The sequence below is a fragment of the Cydia pomonella genome, chromosome 22 (genome assembly GCF_033807575.1).
Source record: "Cydia pomonella isolate Wapato2018A chromosome 22, ilCydPomo1, whole genome shotgun sequence".
In the NCBI taxonomy this organism is placed as follows: domain Eukaryota; kingdom Metazoa; phylum Arthropoda; class Insecta; order Lepidoptera; family Tortricidae; genus Cydia; species Cydia pomonella.
In genome coordinates this window covers 9,780,013-9,803,131 of record NC_084724.1, presented here as the reverse complement: position 1 = coordinate 9,803,131, position 23,119 = coordinate 9,780,013, and the positions used below count along the sequence as shown (strand labels likewise).

General features: G+C 36.6%; 2 protein-coding genes and 1 non-coding gene across 3 annotated transcripts; 2 read left to right on the top strand and 1 right to left on the bottom strand.

Moving 5' to 3' along the window:
• Positions 1-6: 6 nt before the first annotated feature.
• Positions 7-14,105, bottom strand: LOC133530065 (uncharacterized). The gene is made up of 8 exons (XM_061867883.1): positions 13,509-14,105; positions 12,979-13,208; positions 12,202-12,522; positions 11,923-12,034; positions 3,652-3,729; positions 1,506-1,723; positions 1,011-1,193; positions 7-503 (listed from the first exon to the last, which is right to left on the bottom strand). Exons 1-8 carry the CDS (start codon positions 13,543-13,545, stop codon positions 258-260), a joined length of 1,425 nt encoding a protein of 474 aa, XP_061723867.1. The 5' UTR covers positions 13,546-14,105; the 3' UTR covers positions 7-257.
• An 819-nt stretch (positions 14,106-14,924) lies between these two features.
• LOC133530478 (U6 spliceosomal RNA) lies at positions 14,925-15,029 on the top strand. Its single transcript, XR_009801313.1, has one exon. It is a non-coding gene; the product is annotated as a U6 spliceosomal RNA (small nuclear RNA).
• Positions 15,030-17,440: 2,411 nt separating this feature from the next.
• On the top strand, positions 17,441-19,743 carry LOC133530422 (uncharacterized). Its single transcript, XM_061868332.1, has 3 exons — positions 17,441-18,544; positions 18,996-19,152; positions 19,467-19,743. The coding sequence occupies exons 1-3, from the start codon at positions 17,747-17,749 to the stop codon at positions 19,631-19,633; spliced, it is 1,122 nt and encodes a 373-aa protein (XP_061724316.1). The 5' UTR covers positions 17,441-17,746; the 3' UTR covers positions 19,634-19,743.
• The last annotated feature ends 3,376 nt before the right edge of the window (positions 19,744-23,119 follow it).

Here is a 23,119-nt window from a genome sequence, read left to right as displayed (position 1 = left end):
TTTTTTTTAAAACACCTTGTTAGCTGCATCCAAAACACGACAATGTTTTTACATTTATGCCCCACTACTATAAGTAGGTAGGTACTTCTATAAACTACGTCCTAGCTTCGAAAATTGTTAAAAGCAATTTTAATTAGTTCTATAGTATACTAGCGATCTCAATCTAGAATGGATATCTACAATGATACTATCCACAAATGATAATGGGAAACCAGGATAACATAAATTAAAGGTTAGAGTAAGTTTTTCTATTTAATCTATGCATGAGTCGGCACGGGCCTTCTCTTTTTACTAAACAACAACTGCACAGCATCAACAGGCAGTCCCTTGGTCTCCGGCAAGAAGAATTGCGTAAAGACAGCTGTGGCAAAGCAGACCACGGCGAAGATGTAGAAGACGGGTCCTAACCCGATGGCTGTGACTAGAGGGTTGAAGATTAGGAGGAGGATAAAGTTACATAGCCACGCCCACTCGACTACCAGCATGGAGACGAAGCTTTTAACCTGGAAGACAAAAGATGTTGTTAGAAATTTGTATACACATTAAGATTCAATGGATTTGGATGTAGACGTAGAGACATATATTATTAAAGTTAATCCTTAATATCAATAAATCTTCTTCCTCGTTTCCTCATGCCTCGGCTGGGGGTCGCGATCACATTTGGTCATTATTTTTTGAACCAAAGCTCTCCTTTCTGCAGATTTTTCCACCTTCCTAATAATAGACGCCTGTGTAGATCCATGGCAGGCCTTCTTTACAATATCCACCCAGCGGGTTGGTGCATAAATAAATGTTATACTTAGTCCACAGTAAGCTATAATCTCATCTTCCGTCAGAGTCACTATTGGATTAAAGACTATTTATTATTTATTTACACTTTATTGCATGTTATTAACTTGTACAAATGGCGGACTTAATGCCGTAAGGCATTCTCTAACAGTCAACCATTGGGTCAAACAGAAACTTGAATTTAGTGCAGGACTATGCAGCTTAATAAAGCCATATCATACCTCAGGCAAGAACACCTCCGGGCTCAATATATACGGAATGGTGCCAGCCCCGAGTGTGTACATTATACAGAACGCGAATATGAATACAGCAGTCACACTGTGCGGGGCCCAGTGCAGGTGGATCTGGGAACCGAGCAGCACGCAGCAAGCGCCCGCCGCGACGGACGACCAGGTCATGAGGGGCTGGAAGAAAATTACGTCAGTTTCTAAATCAGTGGAATGCTATTGTAGAATGTATAGAGACAAAACAGAAAGTACTTTCTCCAGACATTTTTGTAAATGCTCATAACGGTCCAATGTCACTGTGTAGTTCATCTAAATGCGGCCACCAAATACAATTTACAAGTTTTCTATAGGCAACAGACATTGTTTTCATGCGCGGTATGACATAATACGAGTATGTATTTTGTGGTATGACCTTATAATGTTGAGTCTGATTAGTCTGACTGATCCTAGACATATTTCAGATCAAAAATTAGGTACTAGTGTAATTACCTTTCTGCCAGTAAGATCCGTCAAGTAAGCCGTCGCCAATCCAGCAACAACAGTAATAATCGAGAACAGCACACTAGACACAGTAGCAGACATGGTCGGGATGGCTTCTGCGAAGAGGGGCTCGGCGTACACTTGAACCGCCACTAGACCTTGGAAGATGGAGGCGGTCATCAGAACCAAGACTACATAGAGCGCCCGGCGGGTAGGGTAGGATTTTTCTGGAAATATAAACGACTGTTTAAGAGACATGTTTTCTAGTATTCATAATTTTTTCGTTCCTCCTCTGTTATCTGACATTATACATTCATGAACACTAATAAGAACAGCCTCGGTAGAGAGTACCATTTTGTTCCATTTGGCGTTGAAACTCTAGGTCCATGGGGTCCCCGAGCGCACAAGTTTTTGGAGAAATTGCGAAACGTCTGGTTGACGTAACTGGTGACCGAAGAGCTGGCGGCTTCCTCGCACAACGTATCAGTATTGCGATACAACGTGGAGATGTCGCCAGAATTCTTGGTAAAATGCCTCAAGGGCCTATTATAGATATAAGCTAGTTATAGTAATCATCTGTAGGTATATATCCATAAGAACATACATAATAAGTTTGAAGAAAAGTCTCTATTGTCTATTCCTCATACCATAGGCCACCAAACGAAGGAAAAAACGGGGAAATAATTCGTATATAAGCGAATTTTGACATAGTTGTAGATAAGGTACCATTATCATATTCATGCTCGTGCAAATATATGTACTAAATATATGTACATGGATGAATGAATATACATTCACTCAAGTTACTGATAACTATGTTACTTACTGTTAACTTTGTTTTCAGCTTACTGCTACTACTCTAGCTACTTTAGTGTTAACATACTGCTTATTATTACATTATTTTTTGTATAAGACTGTTTGTTGCCTAAATAAATAAATAAAATAAAATACAGTTTGAATTTGGAGTTTATTACGCTAAAATAAGGAAAGCATTAAACTGTCGTGAGACATACTAAGATTAAACTAATTCTACGGATTCCACTCACGTTTGCGAGTGACAAAAAAAACGTGGGTGGAATCCGTAGAATTAGTTTAATATAAGGAAAGCAGTTGAATGAGTTGTCGAATGTCAGTTTCAAGTCTCATGCGTAATGCGTAGTTAATCTAAACAAGAAGCCTACCTAAGATTACAATCGATGATAGAAAACGATAATCGAAACTTAATGTATGGAAATAGTAACCTGACTCATTGCAACTGCCATCCCGATACATAGTAACAAGTTTTTATTTAACTTTTTTATGTATGTTTGGATGGGTTTGTGAAAAATCTTGGAAGCTAAAGACCCAAATCCCGGTCTCCCCAGATTGTGCTGAAATTTTGCATGCATATGTAAGTCGGGTGACAATGCAATACTATGGTACCATCGAGCTGATCTGATGATGGAGACAGGAGGTGGCCATGGGAACTCTGTTGTAAAACATTCTGTGAAGAGAAGTACAGTCAGATAAAAGCTTGTATCAAAAATGAAATTTTTGCAAAAAAAATATTACTTTTTGTTTGGCATTTGTCGGTGTTTGGTTGGTTGATTGTCATCTTGGTTAGGCCCGCATATTTTACAAAATACTTTGATAAATATAAACTGCGTCAGCATAATTGACGATTTAAATAAAACTGATGAGAAAACCTGATCTGTCCTAGTGAGTATTGACCCTGCCTATGAAGCCGATGGTCCCGGGTTCGAATCTCGGTAAGGGCATTTTTTGTGTGATGAACACAGATATTGATTCCTGGGTCATGGGTGATTTCTATCTATATAAGTACCCATAGTACTAGCTATCAGTTATAGTTTTAGCTTTTTAAATATCGCCCAGAATGCAGAAAACGGACAAGGAGAACCGACCCCAGATGATGGGAAATGGCGCAGGCAGAGCTCAACGAGGGGGGAATGCTAGGGTCGGCAACGCGCATGTGACTCCTCTCGAGTTGCAGGCGTACATAGGCTACGGAGACTGCTAACCATCAGGCGGGCCGTATGCTTGTTTGCCACCGACGGAGTATTTAAAATAAAGTACTAACTTTGCTTAGTTTGAGGCTAGGTCGATCTGTGTATGATTTTTTCCAAATATTATTATATTAGAAAACATTCAAACTTACTAATAAACTGAAGAATCGACAGCTTCTCTTTGGAATCAGCTTTTGGCTTGGCCTTCAGTTCTACTTCTTCGGGAGTATCTGTAAATAAAATGAAATAAATATTATTACCTAACTAAACTTAAGTCAGACACATCGCTACAACTGTAAGGGTTTTATGGTCGATCGTTATTGTTCAAGATTAAATTAAAGCAAGCATTTACATAGAATTAAATTTAGCACTACTTTAACAGCGTGTATTTTTGATACGACCACATAATCAAAGGGTAGTTGGTTTAGGCTGTAATTAACACACTTTCATAGGTTTTATAAAAAATGGACGACTTATATTTTTCTATATAAAATAATTGAGCAAGCAATCTGTAACCGTCGCATTTAATGACGTGACGTCACAACTGTCACAAGTGACCATGACGTACGAAATACATAGCCGCTTGAAAATCATTCATAAATTAATTAATGCTTGATTGATATGATTACCAAGACTAAATTTAATAGTATTTTATACAATCGTGATATAATAGAGAGCTTGATTATATCACTGTTGTATACAATACATTTTCTACGAGTTAACAAAAATAATACTTTAAATTAATAAAATCTTATAGGTAAACAAATCAAAAGTATACGGCAATTTAAGATACGCGAGCAGCCGCGATACCTTCATACTCGTACGCGCCCCGGCCGCCGGGACCCGGCGGGGTGGTCAACGACACCTTCTCGTAACTCATGAGGCCCCGGTACTTGCTCCATGCTAAATTAAATTTTTAGACAGTTTTCTTCTCAATTTTGGCCACCGTAGCCTATGGAGACTAACAAGCAATGGTGAGCAGTTTTCGTAGTCTATGGATGTTGCTATATTAAGGGTGTCACATGTGCGTTTATGACTTATGAAGCAATTGTTTTTACTATACAACCTAAAAATAAATAATTAATTTGAGCTATCGTTTTGTTTCCTCCTCTTGACCGCGACGGGCTATGATTAGTCAATTTCATTATAGTTCACTAAACCAATTCGAAATGAATATTATAGTTGACTTCGGAGCCCATACATGAAAAGTACCCAATTACAGTTTGGTATACGAAATCTTAATTCAACCATTACAGTGGGCGAGTAGAAAAAAATTCTTTCAGAATTGTTTTATAGCACTAAAAGAACGTACTCCCATCTTAAAGGCCGGCAACGCACTAACAACCGCTCTGGTGTTGCAGGTGTCCATGGGCGGCGGTAATCGCTTACCATCAGGTTATCCGTCTGCTCGTTTGCCTCCTCTACCATAAAAAAATAAAACTAAAACCTACTACTAAGTTTGCGGTTATATCAAAAATACTGGTACTGTATTACTACTTATTGTATTTTTTTTCCTCTGAAGACTAGTAAATAGGATTTAAGTATGGCTCATGATTACATTTTCTTTATGCTGTTAGTACCTATGTATGTTAACATTATGCACTTAATAATGAACCTCCAGGTCTATGATTCTTAAGTATGTTAAGTACTCTACATTGTACTTCAAATCCATTTGTATATGTGACTGTTTGTGTACTAATTAAAAATAAAATACACACTGTACTCGACATAATCATTGTTCAGGCTAGCTAGCGCGAAGCGGGAGTGCGGCGAGACGCCTCACTAAGGCGTCTCTTTTTCAGTTTGGGCAAAAATGCTTTCGTATGTTTGGTTATTAGGCTGCTCTCCTCTAAAGGTTGCATTTACTGAACCGATATTCCAGAAATTTTTGAGTAGGTTCGATAATTGTATGTTTTATGTCGAATCAGGTTTATTGAACGTTTTTCGTAATTTTGGTTGTACCCACAAGGTGTACAGCTCACACATCCACAAGTTTATTTGAACGAAGTTCCTTATCGGATTGTTGGCGGATGGAGCCTAGGGCCTAGACGAAAAAGAAGTTTAAGATTTAACCGACGCCTAATTTCACTGACTTACGTTTCTTCTATAGTGGCACAGTTTGCAAACAGCCGCTTATAAAACAGGTGGTAAAAGCGACTATCCGGGTTTGATCCCCGGACGTGTCTGCAGATATTACTCTTTGTAATTTTATGCACTTGAATTTCGTATTTTTGATTGACTAAACGAGTGTGAAGATCGAGCTAAGCGTATCAGTTTCAGCTTGTACAAAATGTTTTCTTTTGTTTAATTGTCGACGTTGGGAGACCTGCCAGTAAGTCGTATTGGGAGCGTGCACGACTGTCACGCAACCTAGTGTCCGCAAGTCTAGGGGAAAACGTCAATTCACTACATCTTATAAAACTACTCCAAAACTAAAAACTACTGAACGGATTTTCATACGACTTTCATCTATCAATATAGGGTAAAGGCACCTATTACCGTGGTAGTTAAGGAACTTTTCAAAAGAGATCCAAAAATTAAGGGTATCAATGCTGTCTAACAGCCAGGAATATTTTTTTTTCATCAGAGCATTTAATGAACTTTCCGTTTCACACGTTTTTGGATTCATTTTGGGTTATTATATGTATTAAAATATTTTTTGAAGCCAAAATGACCAAATCTTCTATTACCGTGGCAAGGGCCAGGCTGTGATTCTATTATCGCGAATTGAGCTTTCATTACCGAGGGTACAATTGGCATGATTTTTCTGCACTCGTTAATAGAAACCAAACTCAAAATTCGAAACCTAATACCGAGGGTTAAAACAATAATAACGACGTGGGTTCTGTATATTATTTTTGTGTCATTAAGTTTAATAATGACACAAAAATAAAAAATAAAACTATAGGAGTATGTTTAAAAATAAGAGATATATTCGAAGAGATTATAATTACACTTTGGCACAATCAAATACTATTAAATAGTTAACTTACCAAGTACCCACGAGTACCTGTATAACAAGTTATAAGTTGAATGTTTTACATGTAAAACAACAAAAATTATTGTTAGTAAAGTTTTACTAAGGACGTATATGACAAATAGGCCTGCCTGTTATTAAATAAAGTAATTTTTAAATGCTATAAAGATTGATAAGAATGTGTCTTACTGACAATTAGCTGCACAAAAAAAAACAAGTAAGGCACAGCGTAAATTATAGTCAAAATTTTATAAGCTGGACGTTTACTACCTGTTGAAAGTTTACCACAGTGAAATGGTACACGACACCTCATAAAATTTCGACTATATATAAAAACATGAAAATTTTTAATTCTAATATTTTTGATAAGGTAATTAAGTTAAATAAAGTCTCTCACATATTGTGTGTTATAATTTACCCGTTTATAATTAACAAATCACAGTACTTTTCTTATTGCTGATTCTTATAGCTAAAAAAATCATGTCTGAGATTTTGGACTACTGTATAAATAAAATTATATAAAAAAAAATTCATCGGAACTGTCCGGCAGTTGGGTACCCTTCCTTGTCAGAGTAATAACTGAATCAGAAAACAGAAGAATTTAAATCTGATAATGATAACTGAAGTCTAAATTTTATCAACGAAATCTGTACTTGCGGTACCCTAAATGCGATATTTCAATACAATACCAAATAGTCACTCGGTAATAGATAACTCTTTAAGAGCCTATTACCGACCCATTCGATATTTCTCTGGGTCGGTAATAGATTTCTATACATTCTATTACTGAGGGTAATCTGATCATACCATCGGTAATAGGCTTAATTTGGAGTTTAATTAAACCTAATTCCGACCCATAAAAAGAATAAAACACAGATGGTTTTTTCAAATCAAATCAAACACGTATATTACAAGCTTCTTGTAAAGACAAAATCACATAACTGGCAAGTAAATTTTTAGGTTTTAACTCAAAATAAAAAAAAGTTGACAGATTAAGGGTTCCCATACAAACAAGGAAATCGGTGCTGAAGTTTTTGTCAAAATTTAAGGGTTAGTTCAATACTTTCCATACCACGGAAATAGCTCTTTAATAGCGTGAATAGATCAAGATTGGAATAAATAAAAGAAATTATAAAATTGATAATTTGTACCAAAACTAAAGAGTAAATAACAAAACTACCACTTTTTTTATTACCGTGGCATACCACGGAATTACTTACCACAGAAATAATTGGCGCCTATCACCGCTGTATTTTATTTTTAATTTTAAACGTATTTTCCGGTCAAAAACTAAGTTAAAAGTAATTCAAAATCGTGTAGAAAACAATACACAACCTCTTAAAAGGCATTGCACTAGTTTATTTGCCATAACTATTACGTAAAACACTAAGTAAGATTGGAGTGCACTTACCTGTGGTGTCACGCGTCTGTATGGAACAACCGGTTCTTGCGCCGCCGTCGCACAAACTGACGAATCGCGAGTTTTTTGTTACACTCACACAAATGCACACTAATGGGCACGATAGACCAATGAATGAGCTTGTTTTGTGTATGCTTTATTTCTTAGGGAATAGATCTGTTTGCTTGCAAAATGAGTATTTGTAAACACCGCGGTGTTAGACGTCGATTTTGATACCCGCGTTAATAGCCGCCGTTACCCTAGTGATTCTTATATAACTTGTTAAGGATTTGTGTAAATTGTTTGACATATAACGATGTTGTCGGAAAAAATCACGCTGGCTAGGAGCTTTAATTGAAAACGCTGCCTAATCCGTTTGAGCTATAACAACACAATGTATGGTGGGGTTGTTTCTCATTCATAGGTCTACAAAAAAGTCCGCGATGTTAAATGTCTATCTTTTAAGGATAACTTACTATACATATTCCTAACTTGTAGAAAAAGATCACGTAATATGTGGCATTTGCAAAGCTATTTACATGGATACATTATTAACAATTATCAAAATAAATACGTTAGTTATATTAAGCATTTCATACAGCTTACAATGGTCACTTACACCATACAATTTAAATGAATACTTCAGGAGTAATCGTACATCAAAGTTTCATTTTGAGCCATATAATTGTACGAAATGTTAAAGACGCTATCCGCAGTTAGTTAAAATTTTTACCACCTTATGCGCTGGGATCGCTTTGCTTACCCCCACCACGCACTTCGCACGGTCCCAATTTCTGAACTGATTTATGAAATTTTGAGAGCAGTTTGGATAATTATTATTTTGTCAATTAAGTTATTTTTTTGTTGGTATTTGTTAATCAATAATATACTACGCTTATCAATAATAATATAATACGATCCAACAGAGTGTTCCACGACACTTACACCCCATTTTGAGGCATTATCTATGTAATTGCTCAGCTGGTTTTATGATTAATCAAATTATCTCTTCACTTGTTTAGAAAATCTTCTTACACGGAAAAGAATGAATGCAAACAAAAATATTTACAACGGAGTGTAATCTCCTTATAACTAGCGCTAAGATAAAGTAAACTAATTACTTAATATTTTTATGTTGTATTAAGCAGTTATCTTTATTCGCTTCAGTATTACCAGAGAAAAAGAAGCGCTGGTGGCCTAGCGGTAAGAGCGTGCGACTTGCAATCCGGAGGTCGCGGGTTCAAACCCCGGCTCGTACCAATGAGTTTTCAGAACTTATGTACGAAATATCATTTGATATTTACCACTCGCTTTTCGGTGAAGGAAAACATCGTGAGGAAACCGGACTAATCCTAACAAGGCCTAGTTTACCCTCTGGGTTGGAAGGTCAGATGGCAGTCGCTTTCGTAAAAACTAGTGCCTACGCCAAATCTTGGGATTAATTGTCAAGCGGACCCCAGGCTCCCATGAGCCGTGGCAAAATGCCGGGACAACGCGAGGAAGAAGAAGAAGAGTATTACCAGAGAAAAATGAATTTATGTAGAGCTTTAACCCTCTCAGTCCTCTGGGACTGGGAGTTTTGAATTTGTGGACGGTGAACGTAAATTACATAATACAGTAGGTACTGTCAAGGAATTTAATTTCAGTAACATTTTTGTATCTTGTCACAGTGACAATAATAGTATGATGGACCTTAATATTGATTGTCACTGTGATAAGGTACGAAATGGTTCTGAAATTAAATAATTTAGAATAGAAAAACGTTTATTGCAAAACCATCTACAAACAGCACCACATTAGAAAACAAAAAAAAGTAAGAAAGAAGATCTAATACACTAAACAGTTATAACTACTTGTAACTTATACTAACATGCAATAGTTACAGTGATGATGCTGTAATAGAGGCTACAATTGGACACCACTCAGCATATGCTCTAACATATATATGCTACAGCGCTGGTCTTCCGTGGAGCCCAAGGCAAGAAGATAGCTCAGAACAGTAAAGGCAGTGTCAGACAGTGATTTAGCAAGTATTAATATTTAACACAAGTTAGAAACTAATGCACGGAAAAATTTCAAAGCGGAAGTGAGTGGGTTGGGAATATCTAAAAATATATAAAAATATAAACGGGTAAAGTCAGACATGTATTTAGTTTAATATATAGTAGAGCATATATACATAAAAAAGGCAACTCGTTAAAAATAGATAAATAATTCAATTTATAACATAAAATAATCATAATCTAACTAAGGTGCATGGAACGCGAAGAACACGGCAGTTGGAAGCTGAAAAGATATTGTTTAAATTTAAGTTTAAAAGTGAGTAATATTTTAGAGTTACGTATTGGAGGGGGTATGTTGTTCCAGCATTTCGTAGCAGAGTAGCGAATTTGATTGTAGAATCCAGTTGCACAGTTTTCTTGTGATATAAATACCTAACTGTAATTGAAACAGAGGGCAGACAATGACCCTATACCTTAATATACACGGTGCTCACGAGGAACCCGCAAGATTTTAACTACGTACTTCTGAGGCCAAAAGAAGGAAAAAATGTTATATGAGTTTCAATAAATTTCGCCATAAAATTTTTTTTTTTGTTTTGTTTATTTAATTTTTTTAACGTATTTGTACATAAAAAGTTAATGTTATAGTAAAACTGGCACTGAAAATATTTTTTTACGATTTTTTTTTGTAAAAAGTAGTTCTTGCAAAGTTTACTTGTCACTTTTTGACATCTATCAATAAGGATAATTAGACTACGCCCCATAATGGCATCATCGCGATCAAAAAGGCGTTTTGCACTAAGTTACGATAAGATGTTTTTTTACATTGGAATTAACTCTGAAACTAGGCGAAATCCAGAAAAGTTTATATGACATTATAGTCTCTAAATGTGATCAGTAATACACTGACAAAATCTTTCGGTTTCCTCATGTAGCACCGTGTATTTGTTGCATATGTGTACATGCTTACACTGCTTTTGTTATGATTAAGTATATTTGTGCACATGGCGGTTTATTTTCAAAACCTAAAGCAACCAAAATTTTGAGCCATACACCATATAGATAATGATAAGGTACGCGGTGTTGTATGGAGATTAAATATCTTGATAAATTTACTCCTCTCTACTAATACGTTGTTAAGGTACGTAAAAGGATTTCCCAAGTCAGATCACGTCATATTATGACTATTAGAAAAAAAAGACAAACTATTAAATACCAGCCGGCATCGGGTTTATTGTAAGTGCGTTATTAAACAGATAAATACACCAGCTTTTACCAGAGACTTCCCAAAAATAATTATCCACACAAATGTACGAACTTTCATCCCCTATTTTTGAACCCCCGACGTAAAAAAGATGGTTGTTGTTTGACGTCAATATCTGTGTGCGTGTCTGTTTGTGGCATCTCAAACGGATGGACCGATTATTATGCGGATTTTTTAACGTAAAAGCGAGTTTTCTTGCTATGATTGATTTATCCAGCAGTTTGAAGAGCAGCAGTAGAAAGCTACTCTTTTTAAACATGATGTAAGGCAATTTTGTCATAATAGCGTAGGGGATTTAATTTAATATTTATACCCTAGGGATAACTTTCGGGATATAAAGCATCCTATGGGTTAATTCAGATTATAAGTCGATGTTTTCTATTTTATCTAAATCTGTTCCTGCTTTCCCGTTATTGCACATCCTCAGAAATGCACGTATAATATTGAGGTATGATTTTAAAATTGGCAAAATTTCAACGTTATTATTGACCGAAACGTTAGCGAAGCGTTTTGACTCGGGCAATTTGCTTTCGTATGTCCGGATGTTCTCCTCTGCAGGTTTAGTAGTTAGATACAATTTTTCTGTCGTTTCGTTTTCTTGGGAAATGTTCAAAATTGTGAAAAATGGCAAAAAGGTCCTCCATTAGCCCTTAAGACTATTGTGAGTACGCTGTGATATGACTCAAAGAAATAAGTTTTTTTTTACCTTTTGTAAGCTTAAAAATCTTAACACGAGGTCTACAACTCACAGAGCCACTAGTCTTAATCTTTACAACATACCTGGTGAGTCCAAATCCGGGTTTAATGTTCGGCGAATAGCCTCAATTTCTTGGAATATAGCTTTGGAATCTTTCTTCATATTTCTGTAGAATGCCAATGACTCTTTGGCTTCCTGGAAAAGTTACATAATGTTAAAACCTATGCGTGAAAGGATACTGAGAGTATTTAATTTGTAAAAAAAAGGCTAAACGAAGTTATGAACTTGCGTTATGATGAACGTTTATATCCAAAACCTTCCAAATTTTATCGTGGTTTTAACATAAATAATTTAGTTATTACCTCTTCCCTTCCCTTCATCATTAAATACACGGGCGTATCCTTCAACCAACTCAGGAGCACAATCCCGACCACAGCAATAGAAAGGCACACGTAAACCATTGGATAGTAATCCATCCATCCACCTATAGCGTAGGAGACGATCATTCCTACAGCGTAGAAGATCATGGCTCCCGAAGTCATGCCTCCACGTAGGGAGTCTTCGCAGAACTCGCTGATATACACTGGCACGACGAGAAAAGCAGCGCCTCCGATACCAGATATGAAGATGGCTGTGAGAAGCACCTCTACTCTGTTCGAGGCTATCACCATAGCCCAGCACACCTGCAAAAAAACGAGTCTATATGAACCTGCCGATAACTCGTCCTTATATGCATATTAGTCGTTGGAAACATAGATAAGCTTTTGCTTCCAGTCATAGGTATATTCAAAGGGCCTACAGCTTACTCAACACTATTCAGAGGGTCCCGTGGATAGCGGGATGGGTGCAGGAACTGCCATTTTACGTTACAATCACTGCCTAAAACAGGTACTACAAGTCCATCAAGACTTAGAATTCTTCTAGGTAATTTATCAATTATTTATTGTGCCTTTTCTGGCTAATTACAAATTCTTTACAAACATTTTAAGTCTGTTACGCGCTAGCTTCACAAATAAACGCAACATTTGTTTATTTGCAGAGATTTTGTGTGACATTAAAGCTAACACCCGACTAAGCCCTCCTTGTCACGTCACACAAGTAAAGGTAACGGTTGATATAAACAAAAGATCTGTACCAACCACATGCATCAAAGAGAATATTATTGTGCAGTATTTCCGTCCAATGACATCCAGCAAGACGCCAGCAACCGGCGTGGCGACGAGAGCCCCAATGGAGGATAGGCTGCCGAAGAGCGCCTGCTCGGCCTCCGTCATGGGGCGGTGTAGCGTGGTGTTCTCGGAGCCGAACAGCAGGAGAGTTGACGACGGCCAGGTGAATATCACTCCCATGCTCATGCATAGCCAGCATACTGGATAAAAGGTAACAGTCAGTTCATATTCTACATAGGTGTACTTTCTGGATTTTTTGGCAAAGTAGAGCAGAAAAGTTTGCGCCGTGTCGTGCACCGATCATCGTATGGCTTGTGGACCTTCCTTATGGTTCTTTGGAGGAAAAGCGCAAACTGTACATAGGGCTTGTAATGTGGTGTGTGAAATAAAAAATCTATTTTGTTTTTAAACAAAATGAAGTTATATAAGCAAGTGTTCAAATCAAAAGGCGATTTGATTATTATGGCAAAGTTGGACGGTATGAAGTAAGTCAGACTTACCCACGCCAGTAGAAAGTAATTGTTTCAGTAGAGACATCTTCCCAAAACACTTAAATCAATTATTTTAAATCTCCCTAAGAATCCTTACTCGTCCCTGTCTTTCACACTACTGATGTCAATAATCAGATTTCTTTGACTACCATGAGATATTTAAAAGCCAGCGCAAACAATTTAAAACCATTAAGGGATTAACTTTACAAACGTCGTAATATGGGTTTTACAGACGTTTATTTGTATGCTCATCTTGGAACTCTTGGATACATTTTTTTTATGTCAAAATAACTATATTGGATGAATACCTTTTCAAATCTAGCGAAATAACGGTATTTTTTCTATGAAATTTCAGTTCGGGAGTAAACGTTTTACACTTATATCTTATCTTATCTTCTAATTTTCGGGGGCCCTTGCGGATACACTTCGACCCATAGGGATCTTTTGTGTAGTTGCCCCCTAAGGAAAGATCCATTAGCTACTCAAGAGCTTTTTTGACCATTTCCATGTGCCGGATGATGGAGCTTATGGGTAGCTTTTTGAATTCCTTTGGTTCCAGATAGCCTGCTCCAAAGTCCTTCATTCTTTGTCTGGCGAGGGCGTGACATTCACACATTATGTGTGTTACTGTCTACTCTCTTCCTCTTCACCACACATTCGACAATCGGTGTTGTCGAAGTGTCCCATCATTTTAAACTAACTAAATATTAACAAATCACTTTAATTATGATGTCGATCGCATCAGCATAATATATTCTAGGTTTATAGGTTTCGCTTTAAAAAAAATTGTTTTACAAATTTTGAAAAAAAAAAAGAAAACCTATAAGCTTCGGGCAACACCGGGAAGGGAGACGGTATACATACTATTTCCCCTCTGCCGAAGCATAGGTACAACATTACTGTACCTATGGCGGTGCATGTTGTAACTAGTCCGTACACAAAAAGAGATCGAGGTGTGCAAAATTTGTCTTTGACGTGTGTCATTTTCTATGCATTTGTGTCGTCATTACAGATTGGATTTTGCATATAGTGAGTGAGAAGTGCGACTGTGTGCACGTTTCCCCCTGTAAAAAATGGCAGAATGATTTGTACGGTAAGATATCCCATCCGCCGTGTCGGAAGCCGGTGTTGCTAGAAGCCTATAAGCCTTGTTTTTCATTATGTCAATAACATATTAAAAATCATGGAGAATGGAAAATATTTAGAAGTGGAAAAACGTTTTCTCGTTTTGTGTGAACGATCTCGTGGTTCTATCACTGCACCTTGTATAACAAAGTTCCCCGGCGCGTATGTCTATCTGTATGTTCGCGATAAACTATTGAACGGATTTTCAAGCGGTTTTCACCTATCAATAAAGTGATTCTTAAGGAAGGTTTAGGTAATTTTATAATAATTAACAGAAGCAAACGACTTCACAAGGAATGTTTTAATGCCGTCAATATTATTTAAGAATTCAATTGGATACAGAGAATATTAGCAAGGCCCCTGCACTAGTTTGACAAGCAAAATTATGAAGCGTTCCACATTTAAGCGGTTTATCTTTTTGTTTGATTATGAATAAAATATATATTCATTATTGCTATGAATTATTCAATTTAAAAGATAGGAAAACATCGTGAAGACACCATATACATCTGTGCATATTTTTTTCATATTTTTGTCATTGGTTAGGTAATATAGAAGTATGCCTTTTTTACATTATTCCAAATAACGGTTAAATACAATATATGAAAAAAAAACAATTACTGTAAAATATTGCAGGTTATTAAAAATAAACAATCTGTATAACGATTAATAAAAAAGTTATAAAGTCCTAAAAATATCAGACTTCAAAATTAAATCTAGTACTTAATAAAATTAATGCTAACAAATCTAACAATCCAACAAGAAGTATGAAAATATAAATAATGAGTCTGATAGCAGCGTTTGTAGGACGACAAGAAGGTGAACTGCAGCAACACGACGATGTAGACTACGAGTCCGCTGAGCAGTCGACATCAAACACACCGAACGCCGACATCTTGTGCAGCGACGTGCGGTTCAGCCGCAACACGTTCTTGCAAATATTGCGTATGCCTAAAATATTATGGCATTATCTATGAAAAGGGACCTTATTGTCGATGGCGCTTACGCCACACTGCGTCGCGCAGCGTTGTATTTGTATCAGAGCATCGTTTATAACGGCGGAAGCGCCATTGACAATAAGGTCCCTTTTCATAGATAACGTCATTTATTTTATTTTATGCACGTCTAGAAAATGTGAACTAATACTGCACTACTAAAAATAGTGATAAGATAACAGGTCGCATGAGCCAAAAACAAAAATATAAAATACTTCTTTGACCCCGATTTTACCTAGAAAAATAAAATTGATCTAGTGGCTAGCTTGTAAACTATTTTCTCAATTTCTACATCAATTTTATTAACTCCTTAGTAGCTCAAGTTTCCTGGTGATACCAGATAAAAAAAATCGGGTTGCACTGTTGCACTCCGGAAGTGCCGACAAAAGTGAAAATTTGAATATTAACGTTGTGCATTTTTGATATTTTGGAGAATATGAGTAGCAGTTTTATAAAAAGAGCTAATTCTCTATTATACCTACGTAAACAAATGGGAGTTTTTTTAAAAAAAAAATTGTATGTATGTTACTCGATATCCGAGAATCGTGAACCCATTTTTTATTTTATTTAATCGAACGGGTATAACCCCGAGATGGTCCCGTTGGCACCAAGTCGGGGTCTGATGATGGGATCTTGAAGAAATCGAGGGAACTCTTCAAATGTTATAGGTACATGTATGGCGCTTTTGGTAATATTTGAAGTCGGTTTTATTTTTTGTTAAAAAGTTTCAGCTGGTTTTTCACGAAACGCTTAATACCCCACTTTACGATTTCCAACTGGACTTGTTCTACTTCCAGTTGGTAAGTACACGTTAGATTGCAGAGGGCCTACCGCGAACCACGTTCGACGTGTTGCCTCTCAGTTGCACTTGTAAATTCGTACATAAGTGTGACAGGGAGGCAACACGACTGTGACAAACGTAGCATAATATTAACTAAGGTATTAACCCTTTCGTCTTAACCCTCATTTTCAATTGATTTATAGAACTTAAACATTGTAATGCCCTCAACTACGCTTTTACTTAATTTGAATTAAATTATAACTAATGTACTAAAATCGCCGCGTAACAAAATAACAAATATTAAAAAGCTTCGAAATTCCGAGATGTATCCCTACCCAGCGGTATGTTCCAAATCGAATTTAACAACTTCGCTTCGCTTCGCTCGCTCGTTCGATAATACTAATTACCATTAACGACCACTCTTTAATTTAGAAAATGTGGCTACAAGGTCGAGCAAAACATCAATTAAAAACAAGAACATGTCGGGCTATACTTAAAGGAATTTCGTAGTTGTCCGTTGCCAGATAAATCAGAGATCAGAGGTAAGGAGAACAATCTATGTATATGAAAAGTGTCCATAAGAAAACCTTAAATAGGTACCGCCACAATGCATCGCGAACAAATTTTTGACTTTGATAAAAATGTTCAAATCACTGACAGCGCACTTCACTCCGTCAGTAACGTCTAAGTTCATGTCATGTCCTTGTGCTACCCTAGCGCCATCGGAGAGATTTCAAACTATTATTTACAGTTCTCCACTAATAAATTGTTCTCCCTACCTCCACCCTTCATACTAATGACTTAAGATTAAAGATGACATGTACTTGGACAGTGACGAGCACTCCAATATCTAAAGCAGTGTATATTAGACGAAGTTTAAATATATTCTATAACCATTATATCCAGCATTATGTATGCTGTTAATTAGGTAATGTAGTAGTGTGCTGTATTACGTTATTAAAATGACGATACTTATATCAAACTATAAATTATATGAAAAGTAATTAAAACAAGTATAGTGCACCCCTAAATGAGGGCGGTAATGAGACTCACCCTTGTCTAATTTCCAAATTGTAATTCAATTTATTTTCATAATGATTACCTTGAATTTGTATCAAGCATAACACATTTAGGAATTAAAAAGAGCTTAGGTGGAAATTCCATATGTTAAGTGGCGTGGGGTCTTTCAATTTCTTCGGCATATTTTCTTTGTCAATATGATCAACACTTCATTGTCAATTTTATCGCCGAGGACGCCGAGTGATGATAACGTCTCTTCGTTTCTCATCGACAAAAACCAATTAAGAAATTTAAAAAATAAGATTTTATAACAAGACGCTACTGACATGATAAGTGATAACGTCAAAAGTAGAATGAAAATGAATAGGAAACTCCAAACCGAATACTTACTGAATAACATTATTGATAACGAGTTCCAATCCATGCTGTTTCCGTTAGGCTTTGTCCCGTCTTTCTTCTTAATGTCCCAGTTTAGTGTCATTAATAATTTCATCACTCCCGAAACCCGTTTGTCGTCCTGTATCAAATCATTTATCGGTTCTATTATTATGGTGTTAAGTCACTTCTTTCGTTTTTTCTATTATACTGAGGCTTTTAAACGTTCTACCAGTGATGTTGTTATTTTTCTTTTCTATTTTGATTTAATATTTTTCTCTATAATATCAATTATCACCCACATTGTCAGTTCATATCAGAGAACTAATGTTGTTGAGCTTATTATTACATTGCAACATGTGCTCAATTCTATTAAAATTGACAAAATAAAATTCTTTTCCAAGCACAAGAACCACAATTGGTACAGCATCTTGATGGTTTTTAGTGTCTACGTTTTTCATTGCCTTTTTGCTAGTCAACATTTTAGATTTCTTGATCTATTGGTAAATTTCACATTGGCAGTACCAATGTTAATTTATGATATGCATGTAGTTACTGTTACTCGTACTGTTGTTATGATAAAAAACGAGCTACTCGCCTGGAATCATATAATGGAAGAATATAAAAATATATACATCACACCTCAAGAAGATATTATTAATGTCACTGTCTCGGAAAGCGAAATGTTCGATGTATACGTGAATGTGATAAAAGCATTTAGTTTATGCAATAAAGTGTACCAATTTTCGGTAAGGTGAAGTATTCACGATGGCATTTTGTGAAATAATAGATGCCTAAAATTTCTTCTGAATAAATAATTTTTGGTACCATTTTATAGTGTCAATTTCTTTTCAGTTTACCTATTATGGATTCCAAACGTTCATACACATTCTCGTTGGGTTGGAACTTGTAATCGAACTTGGAAAAATGAGCCCCGATCTAAGTTTCGTAAGTTTACAAAAAATTATGTTCCGAGCCCCTAGTGTAAATTTATTCGATAGCGTGACGTGCGTATTTGCGTCTCATTTTATATGAAGAAACAGCGCGCCAAGCGGAACGTTTTGGAAACTTAAAATCCCAAACAAAATGAGAAATAACGCAAACGCGTATGTCACGTCACGCCATATAATAGTCTATTAGTCTAACTTTTTTATGTTTTTTTTTTGTTGGATTTCAATTCAATCTATTTAAATGTTTCAGTATCAACATTTGATGATGGGTATTCTGTCCGTTGTTTGGAATATGAAGGGTTTTTTGCTAATGGTGGTATTAAGCATCGCCTGTGAAAACTTTTATAGATCTACGGAAATAGCTGAAAGTTCTTGCGCCCAACTTTTGAGATACAGTAAATCTGCCGGTTAGTATGAGACCCTACAAGACAACATGTATCTAGTCGTAATACCAAAGGTTTAACATAATTATGAAATATATTATCGGTTTGTTATTAAAAATAATTTCACAAAATGATAAATAAACAGTTAAAACGTTAAAAAACTTAAATTTTCTTCTCTTATAATAAGCAGTCCTTTAAACTGCTAAATTTACTGTTCATAAGGATTTCCAAATATGTATAGGTGCTTCAACTGCACGGACGCGTCAATCTTTCTGGTATAAATTACTTATGTTTACCTAATAATTTTAAACACAACTAATAATAATCTTTTAATTCAGATATGCGCAAGACTTGCAAGAACGTGTTGCGGCTGAACCGCGCGTCGCTGTGCAAGATGTCGGCGTTCGGCGTGTTCGAACTCGACGCAACGTTCCCGCTGCGGCTGCTCAGCGGACTCGTGACTTACAGCGTCGTGTTACTGCAGTTCGCCTTCTTGTCGACCTAGAAACTACTAGAAATGCTGGTTTATTTGACTTTAGAATTTCAAAAATTCCTTATATAACGCAGGGTTAAGTTTGGATTGCTGGGTTTCCTTGGGTTAACTTTATGTTTGTATCGTTCATTCATTATAATTGCGCCGTTACCTATAGTATATTTCTAATTATAGGTCTAAATTAAAATGTTATTGTTAGAGGTTTAATATGCGTTCAAATTAAGCCATAGATTAATTATTGTCATAGTTTCATTTAACTGAATAAACTTTGAAGTGTTTTAATTCCCATTTGATGCCGCGACGACACAACTGTTACATACGAAATGTACGAAATGCATTGCCGCTCAAAAAAAAAGTTATGCTCTGGTAGTTATCACACTAAAAAAAATATTTCAATATTATTTTATAGCACTAAAATCTACGTCTAGCTTAAGTTTGCGGTTATATCAAAAATACACACAGTTTAAAGGATTGCTTATTGTTTCAGAAAGGTACTAGAAAATGTAAGTTTTTTATCGTTTTAACTGTATCATATTGTAAAAGGATTTTATGATAGTATATTTCATATTTATTTGAATCCTTTAATACATGTTTAATGTACATGTTAAATACATGTTTTCTTGTCGAGTGTTATACTAACCGGCAGATTTATTAATGGCATAAATAATACACTTAAAGATGTTTTTCGAAGCCACAGCTAAAATATTAATTTGATTAAATAGTTCTCTTAATGACTCACGTGCCTTTAATCGATATATCGAAAGAATGGCTCTCTTTTGTAAAACATAGTATATAATATACCACACAAACCAGAATACCATATGACATTACATTATTTGACAACCAGTTTAGCTTAATGGGTAGTTACCCTGCCTACGAAGCTGATGTTCCCGGGTCCCTGGTAAGGGCATTTATTCGTGTGATGAGCATGGATATTTGTTCCTGAGTCATGGGTGTTTTCTGGGTCTTTGTTTGTCCGCATTTGCGTTAGCAATAATTTGGTTTTTCTCAGAAACGCGTAACTTTTCAGGATTGCCATAAAACAAATCTTTTTTTTTTTTTTTTTTTTTTTTCTAGGGGGGAAAATGCATTACGCATACCACCCGGGTGCGGGGGGTGACCCGAGTGGTTATGTGGGACTCCCGTCTAGGCTAATGAGGCCGACGGCATACCCACTAAAAACCCCCCATATGCCACCTCGCCGCCTTATTGGTGGGGTTACGGGAACACTTGCGTACTCATCCGCGACCCCACCGGCGGCAGCCGCCCGCGAGCGGCTCCTTCGCGGATGCCCGAAGGCCCTTCACGCTAGGCGCGCCAGATGGTTCGACGCGCCTTCCTCCTCGGCCTCCGTCCTGCAGTGTAGCGGACCCCCCCGAGCCCGCCACAAGGAGGCCACGGGCGCCAGAAAACTCCCAGCGCCCGGCGGCAGATGAGGTCCATGGTTCTGCCGCAAACCACAACTCGGCTGCAGAGGACAGGGAGAACGGCACACCGTAATACCGACACTCCTCTTCCTCTGCAGCCCCACCAACGCCGTTACTGCGGAACGGCCCCGCCAAGGTCGCAGGGGATAGGGAGAGTGGCGCATCGTGATACCATCACGCCTCTTCCCCTGCGATCCCACCTCGGCCGTCGAGGATAGGGAGAACGGCTCACCGCAATACCGACACTCCTCTTCCTCGACGGTCCACCTCCAACGCGTCACAAGCGGGCTCTCCAAGCCCACTTGGAGCGTCCTCCTCGGGCCAGCCCGCACCTCAAACAGGCCGGCCCTGGTTGCCTCTTCGCTTCACCGTGGGTGACCAAGCCACGGCTACTAAGCCCCTCCACCACGACAAGGTGGGCAACCCGCGGGGGGGCCATAAAACAAACCTAACCTAACCTAACCTAACCTATACATAGGTTAACCTAAGGAAATTCCTGAAAAGTTAACGGGTTCAGAGTTATGACTATTGATAATATGACTATCAATAATTATGCGAAAGAAAGGGATCCGGTGTTTTCTATGTATTTAAGTATTTATAAATATTTATATATCATATATATCGTTGTCTAAGTGTCCTCAACACAAGCCTTATTGAGCTTACTGTGGGACTTAGTCAATTTGTGTAATAATGTCCTATAATGATTTTTTTTTATTATGAAAATAACTCTAATAACTAGGCGAGCTGTCTCAATATTAGTCTCGCGCCGTAAGCGGCTCAAATTAATTTGTCTGCTAAGACTGTTGTTATATGTGGATTCCATTATATATTTTTGTGTCCGATGTTAAACCAAGGAACAGTGCTAATCTACTGGTTTAATATTCGGCAAAGAAAATTTACCTGTAATGTAATCAAGTATCTTATCAGGCGTCAACCTTTAATTTTTACATTTAATAGCAACATGATGAATCTAATCGAACATAATTATTCCTTAATACTGACGATATTCTAATTTCTAAATTGTTCTTGAAACTTCATTATTTTTATTAGTACCTTGAATTTTTATTAGGCGTAATACATTTAGCAATTAAAAATAGTTTAGATGGAATATGGATGATATGTTAAGTGGCGTGTGCCATCTATCAATTTCATCGACATATTTCTTTTCAATATAATAAACATACCAATAACAATTTTATCGCAGAGAAATGATAACGTCGCTTAAGTTTTCATTAACAAACAACAAAGAATTAAAAAACATACGACATCGCAACAAGACGTAACTAAATGCACAGTAATAATTAGAAAAAAAGTAAAATGAAAACAAATATCCAAACCGAGTGCTTGCTTAATAACATATTAGATAAGGAGTTCCAAGACATGATGTTTCCTTTAGGCGTAGTCCCGTCTTTCTTCTTAATGTCTCATTTTAGAGTCATCAATAATTTCATCACTCCCGAAAATCGTGTGATGTCTTGTATTAAATCTTTTATCGGTTCTTGTATTCTTTTGTTGGTTCACTTCTTTCGCTTATATTATTTGACTGAATCTTTGAAAAGTTTTAGCAGTGGAGTTGCCATTTTTGTTTTCCATTTCGATTTTGTATTTTTTTCTTTAATATCAATATTGAGCCATACTATAAGTTCATCACAGAGAGCTAACATTGTTGAGCTTATTATTACATTGCAACATGTGCTCAATTCTATTAAAATTGATAAAGTAGATTTCTTTTCTAAACACAAGAATGGGAATTGGCTTAGTGTATTGATGGTTTTTAGTATTTACCTTTTACTTACTCTGTTTTCTAGTCAAGATTATGGGTTTCTAGAGCTTTTGATGAAATTCTCATTGACTTTACCAATTTTGATTTTTGACATCCACGTAGTTACCGTCTCTCGTGTTATCGTAATTATAAAAAACGAGTTACTTGCCTGGAATCATATAATGGAAGAATATAAAAAAGTATTTATTGCAACCGGGGAAGAAATTTTAAATGTCGCTGCCTCGGAAAGCGATATGACTGATGCATACGTTAATGCAATAAAAGCATTTCGTTTATGCAATAAAGTGT